The sequence below is a fragment of the Solanum dulcamara genome, chromosome 3 (assembly GCF_947179165.1).
Source record: "Solanum dulcamara chromosome 3, daSolDulc1.2, whole genome shotgun sequence".
NCBI lineage: Eukaryota > Viridiplantae > Streptophyta > Magnoliopsida > Solanales > Solanaceae > Solanum > Solanum dulcamara.
In genome coordinates this window covers 6,915,820-6,927,200 of record NC_077239.1, presented here as the reverse complement: position 1 = coordinate 6,927,200, position 11,381 = coordinate 6,915,820, and the positions used below count along the sequence as shown (strand labels likewise).

The 11,381-nt window shown below is 36.4% G+C and overlaps 1 protein-coding gene and 1 long non-coding RNA gene across 2 annotated transcripts; both read right to left on the bottom strand.

The window, feature by feature from the left end:
* Positions 1 to 262: 262 nt before the first annotated feature.
* Positions 263 to 2,945, bottom strand: LOC129881511 (uncharacterized). Its single transcript, XR_008765600.1, has 3 exons — positions 2,393 to 2,945; positions 1,487 to 1,528; positions 263 to 650 (listed from the first exon to the last, which is right to left on the bottom strand). It is a non-coding gene; the product is annotated as an uncharacterized LOC129881511 (long non-coding RNA).
* Positions 2,946 to 7,973: 5,028 nt separating this feature from the next.
* On the bottom strand, positions 7,974 to 10,886 carry LOC129882340 (uncharacterized). Its single transcript, XM_055956588.1, has 3 exons — positions 10,166 to 10,886; positions 8,399 to 9,040; positions 7,974 to 8,316 (listed from the first exon to the last, which is right to left on the bottom strand). The coding sequence occupies exons 1-3, from the start codon at positions 10,787 to 10,789 to the stop codon at positions 8,218 to 8,220; spliced, it is 1,365 nt and encodes a 454-aa protein (XP_055812563.1). The 5' UTR covers positions 10,790 to 10,886; the 3' UTR covers positions 7,974 to 8,217.
* Between the last annotated feature and the right edge of the window lie 495 nt (positions 10,887 to 11,381).

Here is an 11,381-nt window from a genome sequence, read left to right as displayed (position 1 = left end):
ATATGTCAATCGTATTTCAACACCTTACCTGCGTGCTTTGTAACTTCCAATATCGTCAGTCACTTTCTTTTGTCGATGTTGCCCTTCTGTTGAAATCATAGGTTAGTATGGGGAATGTCATTCCCTATGACTCGGCTCTATTGCACGATCTTAGATATGAAAGAAAGTGTCACGACCTAGCCCCGTAGGCCGTGACTAGTGTCCGAATTGGACACTCGTATACACACATATTATCTATTATCAATCGACAATTAAACACGATATAGAATTTATATGGGTAGCACGTTATCTCAAACGGTCACTTATATATATACCAAAATCAGCTATTTCTTGGGGAGTCTTAATTGTCAAAAATAAGATAACATAATATGTAAGCCGACAAGGCTTCCATTCTGAATGTAAACGTCCAAAAACATAAGTCATACTAGTACACCGGACAACATCTATATACAACCCACTCATATGTCTACAGACCTCTAAGAGAATTAACAATAGCATATGACGGGACAGGGCCCCGTCGTACCCCTAAATACACAAATATATACATTATAAGGATTAGTACCCAAAGTTTGGGCTCCGAGACAATGGAGCACTTCAAACTCGTTGAGTAGAATCCTAAGTTGGCGGCTCTCCAAAATGAGTATTTGTACCTGCAGGCATGAAATGCAGCCCCCCGAACAAAAGGGGGTCAGTACGAACTATGTACTGAGTATATAAAGCATAAAATACCGTAAAGGAGATCACATCTGAAATAAAGATTCAGGAGTTAAGTATCATAATCAATAAATCACTGTACCTGTGTCTTATAAAATGAAGACATGCATATCATCATATATCGTACCTAGCCCGTTATGGGACTCGGTGTCACAATTATATTAATATATCGTCATATGTATATATATACCATACCCGGCCCTCTAGCAAGGGACTCGGTGAATAGAGTAGTGTACACTGATACCGTACCCGGCCCATTATGGGACTCGGTGCCATAATCATATCGTCATATCATCATAATATCATATTATCATATCACGTACCCGGCCCTCTAGTAAGGGACTCGGTGAATAATGTAGTGGAATCCATACATGATAACATACCTGGCCTATCGTAGGACTCGGTGAATAATACCATAACAATATGCACGAATAAGGTATCATTAGCAACCTTGCGAAATTTGATCATTATCGGAGACTTAATAGAATAAGCAAAATAGTCCATCATTTGAAAACCAAGACAATAGTCATTATGAATCACATCAATTATGGATTATACTAAAATATGAATTATACCACAACATGAGTTATACCAACTAGGATGGCTGGAATCATACACATGAGTCAAGACATAACAATATAAATTTTGAAAATCAAGAACGGTAGCCATCCGAGTATATCTACGAATACGAGTTTCTTTGGAATTTAAGCATACGTCATTCGTTCGTTTCATATGGATCATGCCAAAAGAAGAAGATGTTAACTTTACATACCTTTAGCGTTTATACGTATATGTTGTCCAATATTGTCTCAACCTATATTAAAACGTTAAGCACTATGATTAAGCTATGGACAAGAATAAAACGTAGTCTATCGTTAGTAGGTTATTTCTAAAAAAAATTGGACAGCACCTCCCCTATACCACTCACTTTTCCCACTTTCAAACCAGCCATATAATCATCAACCAACATCAACAATCCAAAATATTGACACAAAATAAGATTTATTATTCATGTTACCAAAGCAGTAAATTCGGAAAGTCAAGTACCTCACGTTGTATCTAAAATTTGAAAATGAAAACGGCAAAACTGGACTTTATAACCTTCATGAAACATTTAGATCTATGTCTTAAGTTTCCAATGCAAAAGAAATCAACTCAAAATTCATTTTCTACAAAGAGATATCATCAAAATACGAACAGCTATACATGAAGGAATTTTCAATCCAGAATCTGGACAGAATTTGTCTTAAGATTCATGCTCCGTTTTCGACATCATAACAGCAGATATAGACTAAGACATAAACATAAGAGTTGTAGGTACGTGTATTAGCTTTCCAAAACATGTTTAATATCTAAAATCGAAGGTCTACACAATTAGATATTCCAAAATTACTACCAGCTACTCAATTCCAAAAACGGGTTTGAACATTCACAATCTTCATACACCTTTTTCCTCCAAATTCAAGAACAACAACTCATCAACAACATCAAAACAATATCAAACATTATTATACATCATCACTAAGATAATTCCATCTATTTAATCTACCTAAATCAACCCTTTAACCCATAACTCTCAACAAATCACCAAACTAGTTTATAACACTATTTTCTCCGTTCTAATCCGTTAAAACTCTAACTAAACTTATTAACAATGAAAAGGAGACTTTAATATTACCTTAAATTTGCAGCACCACATAAAATCTTCTCCTTATTGGCTGATTTCTAGCTCAAATTGAAGCCAACGCGACGTACAACAATTTTCTCTTCAAGAGCTTTGAGATTCGGGGCTTTAATTGTGGTGGATGTTGGTGTTTCTCTCTAGCTTTCCCTTATCTTACTCTCTCTGGAAATTTCCAGATATTTCTTGGTCTAAACTATGAAGGAAGACATAGAATTTTGATTAATTTCGTGGGTATTGGGCCTGACCCGAATTAAAATTGGGTTGGGCCGAATTCACTATTTAGTTTGGCCTGTCAGACTTAAAACGTCTATATCTTATTACTCCGATATCACATTTCGTCCCACGACCTATGGTTGGAAAGATATTTCAATTATCTACAACTTTCATGTTGAGAGTTTTCCCAAATTCTCAAATTATAAAGAGGTTATGGCCTCCCGAAGTCAGCTTACCCGAAACGTAACTTTAAGAAAAACATATTTGATGGCTTCTATTTTGATTTGGCTTAAGGGTCCTTCTTGAGATGTATTTTACTACACATAAATTATTCATATAACTTGGCATCTACAACAAATCATGTCCTTTTAAAATTCAAAATTAAAAGTCCTTGAATTTATAATCGTTAGCGTACGAATAATCCAAAATGCAAAAATACGGAATGTAACAGAAAGTAACATCCTAAATGTCCTATAGCCTCCTGTTTATAGATGTGGTGCACAACACACTGATAAACAAGACTCTAGTAGACACGGTCTGTAGACACTCCAAGGACGAACTGCCCTGATACCACTTCTGTCATGACCCAACCCCGCAGGCCGCGACTGGGTTCTGACTTGGACCCCCGTATACATATCTATGAGTTATAGTCAAATTGAACTATGTATAATGTGATAGTACTCAAAAAACCTCAATGGGTCAAAACTTTTTCATGTATATATAGCCTCTTTCATTCGTATCATATCATGAAAGGGCACGCAAGCCGACAAGGCTGCCACAACATAAAAACATTTACAACATGTCAAACAGACTCAGCCGAAACAAACTCATAAACAACCAACATACATATGTCTACAGACCTCTAAGAATAGTACGGTAACATATGGCGGGAAAGGGCCCCCGCCGTACCCCTGAATAAACAAATACATATATTTGCAGACCAGCACCAAAGGCTAGGCTCCGGAACAGTGAAACACTTCCAACGTAGCTAAGTGGAAATCCTAAGCTGGTGGATCCCCGAATAGAATATCTGTACCTGCGGGCATGAAACGCAACCTCCCGGAGAACGAGGGGTGAGTACGATATATGTACTGAGTATATAAAGCATACATATCATAACTGAGGTAATAACTGAAGTAGGGATGCAGGAAACAAGTATAACATTTAATAAAGCACTATACCTGCATCTTACAAAATAGAGTTGTGTATACCCTTATCAACCCTATACCCGTCCCGCTAGAGGGCTCGATGGTACAAACACATCATCTATCAGGATAGGCATATATATGTTATTAGCGCTGTAGAATGTACAACCCGATCCATGTATATAGCAAGTACCTGCCGAGGAACGACGGCCCGATCCATATATTATGTCATAATACCGAGGTACGACGGCCCGATCCACATATTGTATAATAATGTCGGAGAACGACGGCCCAATCCGTATCTCATATAACAATGCCGAGGTATGACGGCCCGATCCGTATATAATGTAATATGCATATACGTGCACGTAAAACTCGGTAACATATCAAACATCCTTCTACATTACCATAAAGCATACCCAAGAGTCCCTAGGTATAGGAGCTTACGTATCCTATCACTATTCAGCCTATAGAAGGCTCATAGGTCGTAGTTTAACTACTTTAAGACCCTTAGCATTTAGGAGTGAACTCGAGTCACGAGTTATACTCGGAACTTACAACTGGAACTACCTCTATACTCAAATGATTTCTCATTTCATTTACATTTAATACATCCCATAAGAAAGAAGCGATAGGCTCTACCTAGATTACCTTTTATCATATAGAAGCCTTAAAAGGCAATAACTCAACTATTACCGGAGTTCTACCATCATGAAGTGGATAAGAATTATGAATGTACTCGGAGCTTTACGAATGGAATTATTCCCATGTTTCATATATATAAATCATTCACAACTTATATCTAAGACATGCCAAAAGAAGGAAGAATAGCTTTACATAGCTCTTATCGATTGCTTTTAACTCGGCTTGTCTCGTCGTCCTCTAAACCTATTTAACACGAAAGTAATACTAATATTAGTAACCTTTAACTTTCCAGCTTCTAAATCCACAACCAAGCACCCATAGGAACCAACTCCTTATTCGCCTTTCTCGACTAGTCTCGACTAGTCTATTAACTAGTTAAGAAGTTAACGAAATTCGGGCAGCATCTTCTCTATAACTCACCCTATCCGAATTTTCAATCACATATTCAATTAGTACATCCAACCAACAACAACAATCAGCAGCCAACACACAATTATACCACTTCTATATTACACAAAACAAACTCCAAACAACTCGCTTAAAACTACGATATCAAAATAGGGTTTTTAATCTTTATTTCGTAAAATCTTTAACCATATGCAACGGAGGGTCGTGTGGCTGCAACCAGAAGCTCCCACACCTCTTTTAGAATACTATTAGGCCCTGCAACACATCACCACACCACCTACAGCCACAGCACCACAAGCGCAACGCCCTACTCGACTTTAATTTAACTATAGCGACTCCAATTTAGTTCATTTCGAACGTCAAGCATCCCTATGAACTTTTCATATTTCCAACCACTTAAAAGACGTATAATACACTCCATAACAACATCAAAAGCTCCAAATTGAAGGGAAAGACCTTACCTTATTCAAAACTTGTCAAAACTAGCCTCGGAAGTTCTTTAGCGCGCTGAAAATTAGCGGACTGTTTGGGGATGTTTATGTCACATTTTTGGCTGCCCCAAATAGAAGTTTTTCGTTATTAAACACCGCTATATCACCGTAGGATGCCTTAAATAATTAATTCACGGAACTAAAGTCGGAGGCCTCACCTTAATCTTAGCCAAAACCGTGGCTGCCTCTAGCTTTCTCTCTAAGTTCTCTTTTAATTCTAAGTGTAAAATGGATGAAGAATGACTTCTTAGTCATCTTATACATATATATATATATACCACCTTAGAAGGTGCCACGTGGCAGCCCCCTAGGGCACCACCTCAACCCATGCAACCAATCCAAAGCTTCCACGTGGCAGCATGGGACCCACCCCAGTAGGTGTGTCACCTACTTGGTCCAAGTAGGTGCATCACCTACTTAGTCAAAGTAGGTACATCACCTGCTTGCTTTCGAGTAGGTGCTACGCCTCCTTCCGCCTCTTTTGTGGGTTTGTAATCTCGTCTTCCTTTAAGAACCTATGTAACCCTTACTACGTAAGCTCGACATGCTCTCCAATAGATTAAATATGTAAGACACCCAATTTGGTAGCTTACGCAAGTAGGTTGAGTCACACGACTTGTTATTTGGCCTTCAACTTCTTTCAAATCCTTGTGGCCCTATTTCCAACCTTCACTATTATGGGGCATCACATCCTCCCTTCCTTAGAGTTATTTGGTAACGTTATAGATAATCTTGGTCACGTGGCAACTTTTAAAAAGTTTAAGAAAGCTTTTCGAAGTACAAAAGTACGGGGCATAACAACTGGCTAGCCAAAAACTCCCATGTCAAAAAGATGAATATTGCGGAGATGAGGATGCTGAGGTGGATGTGTGATCATACTAGGAGCAATAAGCTTAGAAATAAGGATATTTGAAATAAGGTGTGTGTGGCCTTCGCAATGAACAAGATGAGGGAAGCGAGACTGAGAAGGTTTGGACATGTGAAGAGAAGATGCGTGGATGCACTAATGAGAAGGTGCGAGAGGTTGCTTATAGATGGTTCCGGGAGAGGCAGAGGTAGCTGCCCAAAAAAGTATTGGGGGTGATAAGACATGATATGATACTACTTCAAGTTACCGAGAATATGACCTTAGATTGGAGGGCGTGAAGGCTAGGACACATATTATGGTAGAAGGTTAGTAGGTAGTGTAGTGTTACCTTGCTTAAGGTGATTGGTGTTTGCCATTGTACTAATAGTATCACTGTAGTTCTTATTTTTTATAGTTATCATTGTTTATTATTGTTTTTGCTCCCTTTTAGTAGACTTTGCACTATTTCCTTGTTGCTTGCTATATTTTCTTCACTGCCTCCTACTTTGTACCTGAATTGGATACACTTGAGTCAGGGATATTTTGGAAACAACCTATCAACCTTCAACCTTCACAAGAGAGTGGTAAGGTCTGTCTACATTCAATCTCCCCACACCCTACTTATGAAATTTCATTGACTATGTTGTTGTTGTTTCCGGTCATGCCAACAAATAACTCCAGTAGTTTTTATATATTACCCTACTTTGTTGTAGATTATTCATTCAAGACTAATTATTTTTAGACTTCATATTTATTTATCTATTTTTTAGGAGCTATTATGATCAACCTCTTCATTTCCAAATATTTAAAAGACCAAAAGATTAAATTTTAAAATTTGTGTTTCTTGATAGATCATTGAAGAATCGTGATAAAAAATATATATAACAAATATTTTATTATTTTAGATTCAACATTAGGTCAAAGAAATGACAACAACTATATGATATTTTCAAAGGATATGTTGTTCAAATTCACATGAAATATATGTGCAACACACACACTTATTGACTAGTTTTGAATAGGTCAGCGTTTATACGATGTTTGGTTGAAGTGAGAAAAACAAAAGAAAAATATATTTAAAATTGGATTGTAAAAGAGTATTTGGAAGAAAATATCAAATTAAATAACTTACAATATAACAAATGAGAGAAGCAAGATTATTCATATTTAACAATATTTGGGAAATGAACCTGAACAAAAGACAGACAGAATCACAAACTTGTTAAGAATACTACCAATGGTGTTTGGAAAAATTTTAATTTAGTTAGTAATAAAAATTTATAAAGCGGGGTTAAATGCAAGTTGGTTAAGGCTATCTAGTTGCACGTTCTTGGGCTCTTACGTTGGACTTAAGACTGATTGGGGGCAGGTTGGAGCTAGACTCGAGGCTAATTGGGGGGCAGATTGACAATATGCTCGACATCAACTGTTAATCTGCCCGAGGGTCAATATAAGGACGATAAAACTATAAAGTGGTTCTTCCCAGAGAGGGCATGCTACCCGGTCATAGAGCAACCTTGGTTACACACAGGCAAAATCGATCCAAGTCACGCCGGAGATGGTTCCCCCCAAATTTCCTAAGCCAGAGCAAGTACGAGCACTGTCTCTTTGGTCCCGACTCAACCACATGTCATGGTCTGATTTGTCCTTTTTGCCAAACGCGACTTTTTCCCCCTATAGTGGTGGGGGGGGGGGGACATTATTTGTTCCTCTAGTATAGTACAAAAGTCATAATCTTTAGGTTGTTACTTGTCAGAAAGAAGACTCATTCCTACGTCAAATATAATTGTTGTATCACAAAAAACTACTTTATAAGATCACTCAAGTTGCTAGCTTTACTAGCTAACTTCACCTCATTTAATTAGGAAATCTGAAATAACTAGCAGGGCAATAAAAACTTGTCCATAAGGAAATACAAACTGAATTCATCATAAATTGACTAGTTTTATACGGGCTGCTAACTTACCACAGACATTTTCCTTTATACTCGCAACCAGCAATATAGAAACTAATATTAGAACATAATCGGTATAGCCACCAAGCCAAGTTGCTTTTGTTGTTTGTAGCATTTTAGTCCTTCTCTTCTTTCTGTGTACTCAAGAAAGAGGTCAAGGCAATTGTTAAAGCAGATGATGATCCGATTAAAGCCGCCTGAAGCAAGCACAGGGCCTGTCATAGAAATCATGGTGTTAGTTTGACGTTTCGATTTAAAGCAATGCAATTTAGCTTTTAGGTTGAGACAAGAAATTACCTCTGCCTCACCAATGGTGATCACTTTCTCTTCAATGTCAAACAAGGGCACATTTAGTTCTTTGAGTAAGCCAAAACTTGATGTAGAGCACACAGGTTTGACTTCCAAATCGTCCGAAACAATAAACAAGGAAGGTGACTTTGTGAATCTGCCAACTTCACGTGCCAAACCACTTGTGTCCCTTGGATCTATAAGGCTATGATTTGCAAGTTCCACAGAAATTGGAAGCAACGGATCCTGGCATGCATGTCTCAGAGCAACACCAGGATTGAGTAATTTGTGTTGGCCATAAAGAAACCATTGGGACTCCAAATCCGTCACACTTTTATACAAGTTGTCTATGCATCCTAGTCCAGAAATCCCTTTTAGAACATGGATCACTGATCCAATAGGAAAAGTGAGGAAACTGAACAGAAAATCGACAAACGAATCATTTGCCTCAGCATACAGTATTTTGTTTCTAGACTTGCTTAATATTAGCTTCATGTTTATTTTACTGGATCTTCCGGTTTGCAGGTCGTGAAACACTTGAGAAATTCTTGGCTCAGTCATGATGTTGTTGTCAACTATAGCTTGCTTGTTCAAAAACACCTCAGTTAAGGGAGATTTTGAGATCAATGAAGAAGTGAGCAGTCTTAATATCTAGACAAAGAAAAACGAGGAAAATGCACGTGAGATAACATCAAAAAGAGGAAGAGTGAATTCTCAACACATCACCTGAATTGTAATTTATTTCCTGAATCGATCTCCTCTTTTGTTTTTCCTCTTTCTATTACATTAAACTGATTTCTCATACCTTTTCAACACATCACCTGAATTGCAATGAGTGCCCGTTGTTTCCAAAGCAGTGGTACATCTAATACAGAACACATTCATTCTTAAATTGACATACCATTTTTCCACATTCTGCTGTGCTACATTGTCCATTTTTATCATTTGATAGCATTTGTTTTGCTATCTGCTATATATGCCTATTTCTAAACTTAAGTTAGATACTTCAGTCAAATGATAAGATCAAGAACCTAGTTTTCTCCAAGTAGAATATTCAATCAAGTTCAATGCTCTAGATTACAACAGCAAGCAACAACTACTATGCCGTTGGCTATGTGAATCTTTATTGACTATGTCGTCGCTCCATTTAACTTCATTTTAGTCCAATATTATGCAACATAAAAATAAAAAGTACTTGAAGTTCTCTATAATTTCTACTGAATATAAATCTTTGATCTTTGATATAATTAAACGACTACTAGAATTCATAGAACCTAAAACTCAATCCACACTGTTTGGTACGCCTATATAGATTCTTTCCTTTCATTGCATCCTACTTTTTTCTAAGTATGCACAATTTAGAATTGATTTCTCAAATGGTCACTCAACTAATAGTTATTAGTTCAAAAGTCATTATATTTGTTGAAAAAAATTGAAATAAAAATAAAAAATTGAAATTAAGGCTAAAAGGGAACATAAGCACCTTTTTAAAAAAAGGACTAAAAAGGTAGGTGAAATAAACAAATTAAAACGGAAGGAATAGTTACTCGTATTAGCTGAGTGATCATCAAAGAAATCAACAACACGATTCATTACTCTAGATTAATAACAACAACGACATACCAGTGAAATCCCACAAGTGGGATCTGGGGATGGTAAGTTACGCATAACTTACCACTGCCTCACGAAGATAGACATTGTTTCCGAAAGACTTGGCATTACTCTAGATTGCTTATTGAAAATATAGCAATAATCGAAAAAAAGCAAGATACTTACCTCCTCCTTTCCAACTTCCACATACATCTCCCTTATCTGATTCATGTGATTGTAGCCAAGATCAGAAAACAGCTGCACAAGAGAACTTGGAGAACCAGGCAATACTCTTAAGTCATCACTTATTAAAAACCCTATCCCTCCCCTCATAAAAACACCTGAATGATCATTTGTTGGATTTTCAATTTTTGAAAATACCTCCATAGTTGTATTCCCTCCACAATAACACTTAACATTGACTAACCAACTCTTTCTAGAGCATCTCAGTTCATTAGAGCAATTGAAATACTTGTTAGAAACAGAATCATCTATCTTCACTTTCAACTTGAAACAATCTTCAATACATGGATTTCTTGGATTTAAAAGTATTGACTTGCAAATTTCTGTGTAAAGATGGTCAACACTAAGGTTTTCAACACTTTTATATAAATTGTTGATACAAGTTGAAATCTTTGGCATTGGCTGGTTGTTGTTGGTTAGTCTGATTATTGTTCCAATTGGAAATGTGAGGAAACTGAATAATATATCCACAAAATCCTTGTTGGCTTCAGCAGCAACAACTCTTTTTTTCTTCTCATCTACCAAAAGTTTCAGGGGAAGTTTGGATTCTTGATCATTAGCAGCCATCTGAATCTTGGAAGCTAAAAATGTCCTTTTTTTTTTCTTGAACAAAATGGTTTTAACTTAGGAATGGAAGTGAAATGTTTTAGGAATATAAAAAGGTGTGTTTTCTTATCATAGAAGGAAGAGCTGATGCTAATTCAGGTTTTCTTGGCCTTTCATAGTCATTTAGAATAATTTGATTAAATTATTATTACTTCTGTCTTTTGCATCATATTAATATCTCTTAATTTTTATAACTAAGGATAGAAATAAAAACAAACAACTAATATTTTTAAATAATTATTAATTTGAATTATTTATTTTTAATAAGGACGGCAGGTTAAATGAACAGGGGATATGTCCTTAGGGATCGTTTGGTGTGATGGATAAGAAAAATAATTTTGAAATAAGTTTTTAGTACCTCTCAATTCTTTGTTTGGTTACAAAATATGGATAACTTATCTTATAATTAATAATTATGGCTGAGATAAGTTATTCTTATGTATGAGTGGAATAGTAATATTGGGATAACTTATCCCTGAACAAAAAAGGCAAAATAACAAAAGTACCCCTTAAACCCTCTTTTATATATCACTTTTACATTTATATTCATTTA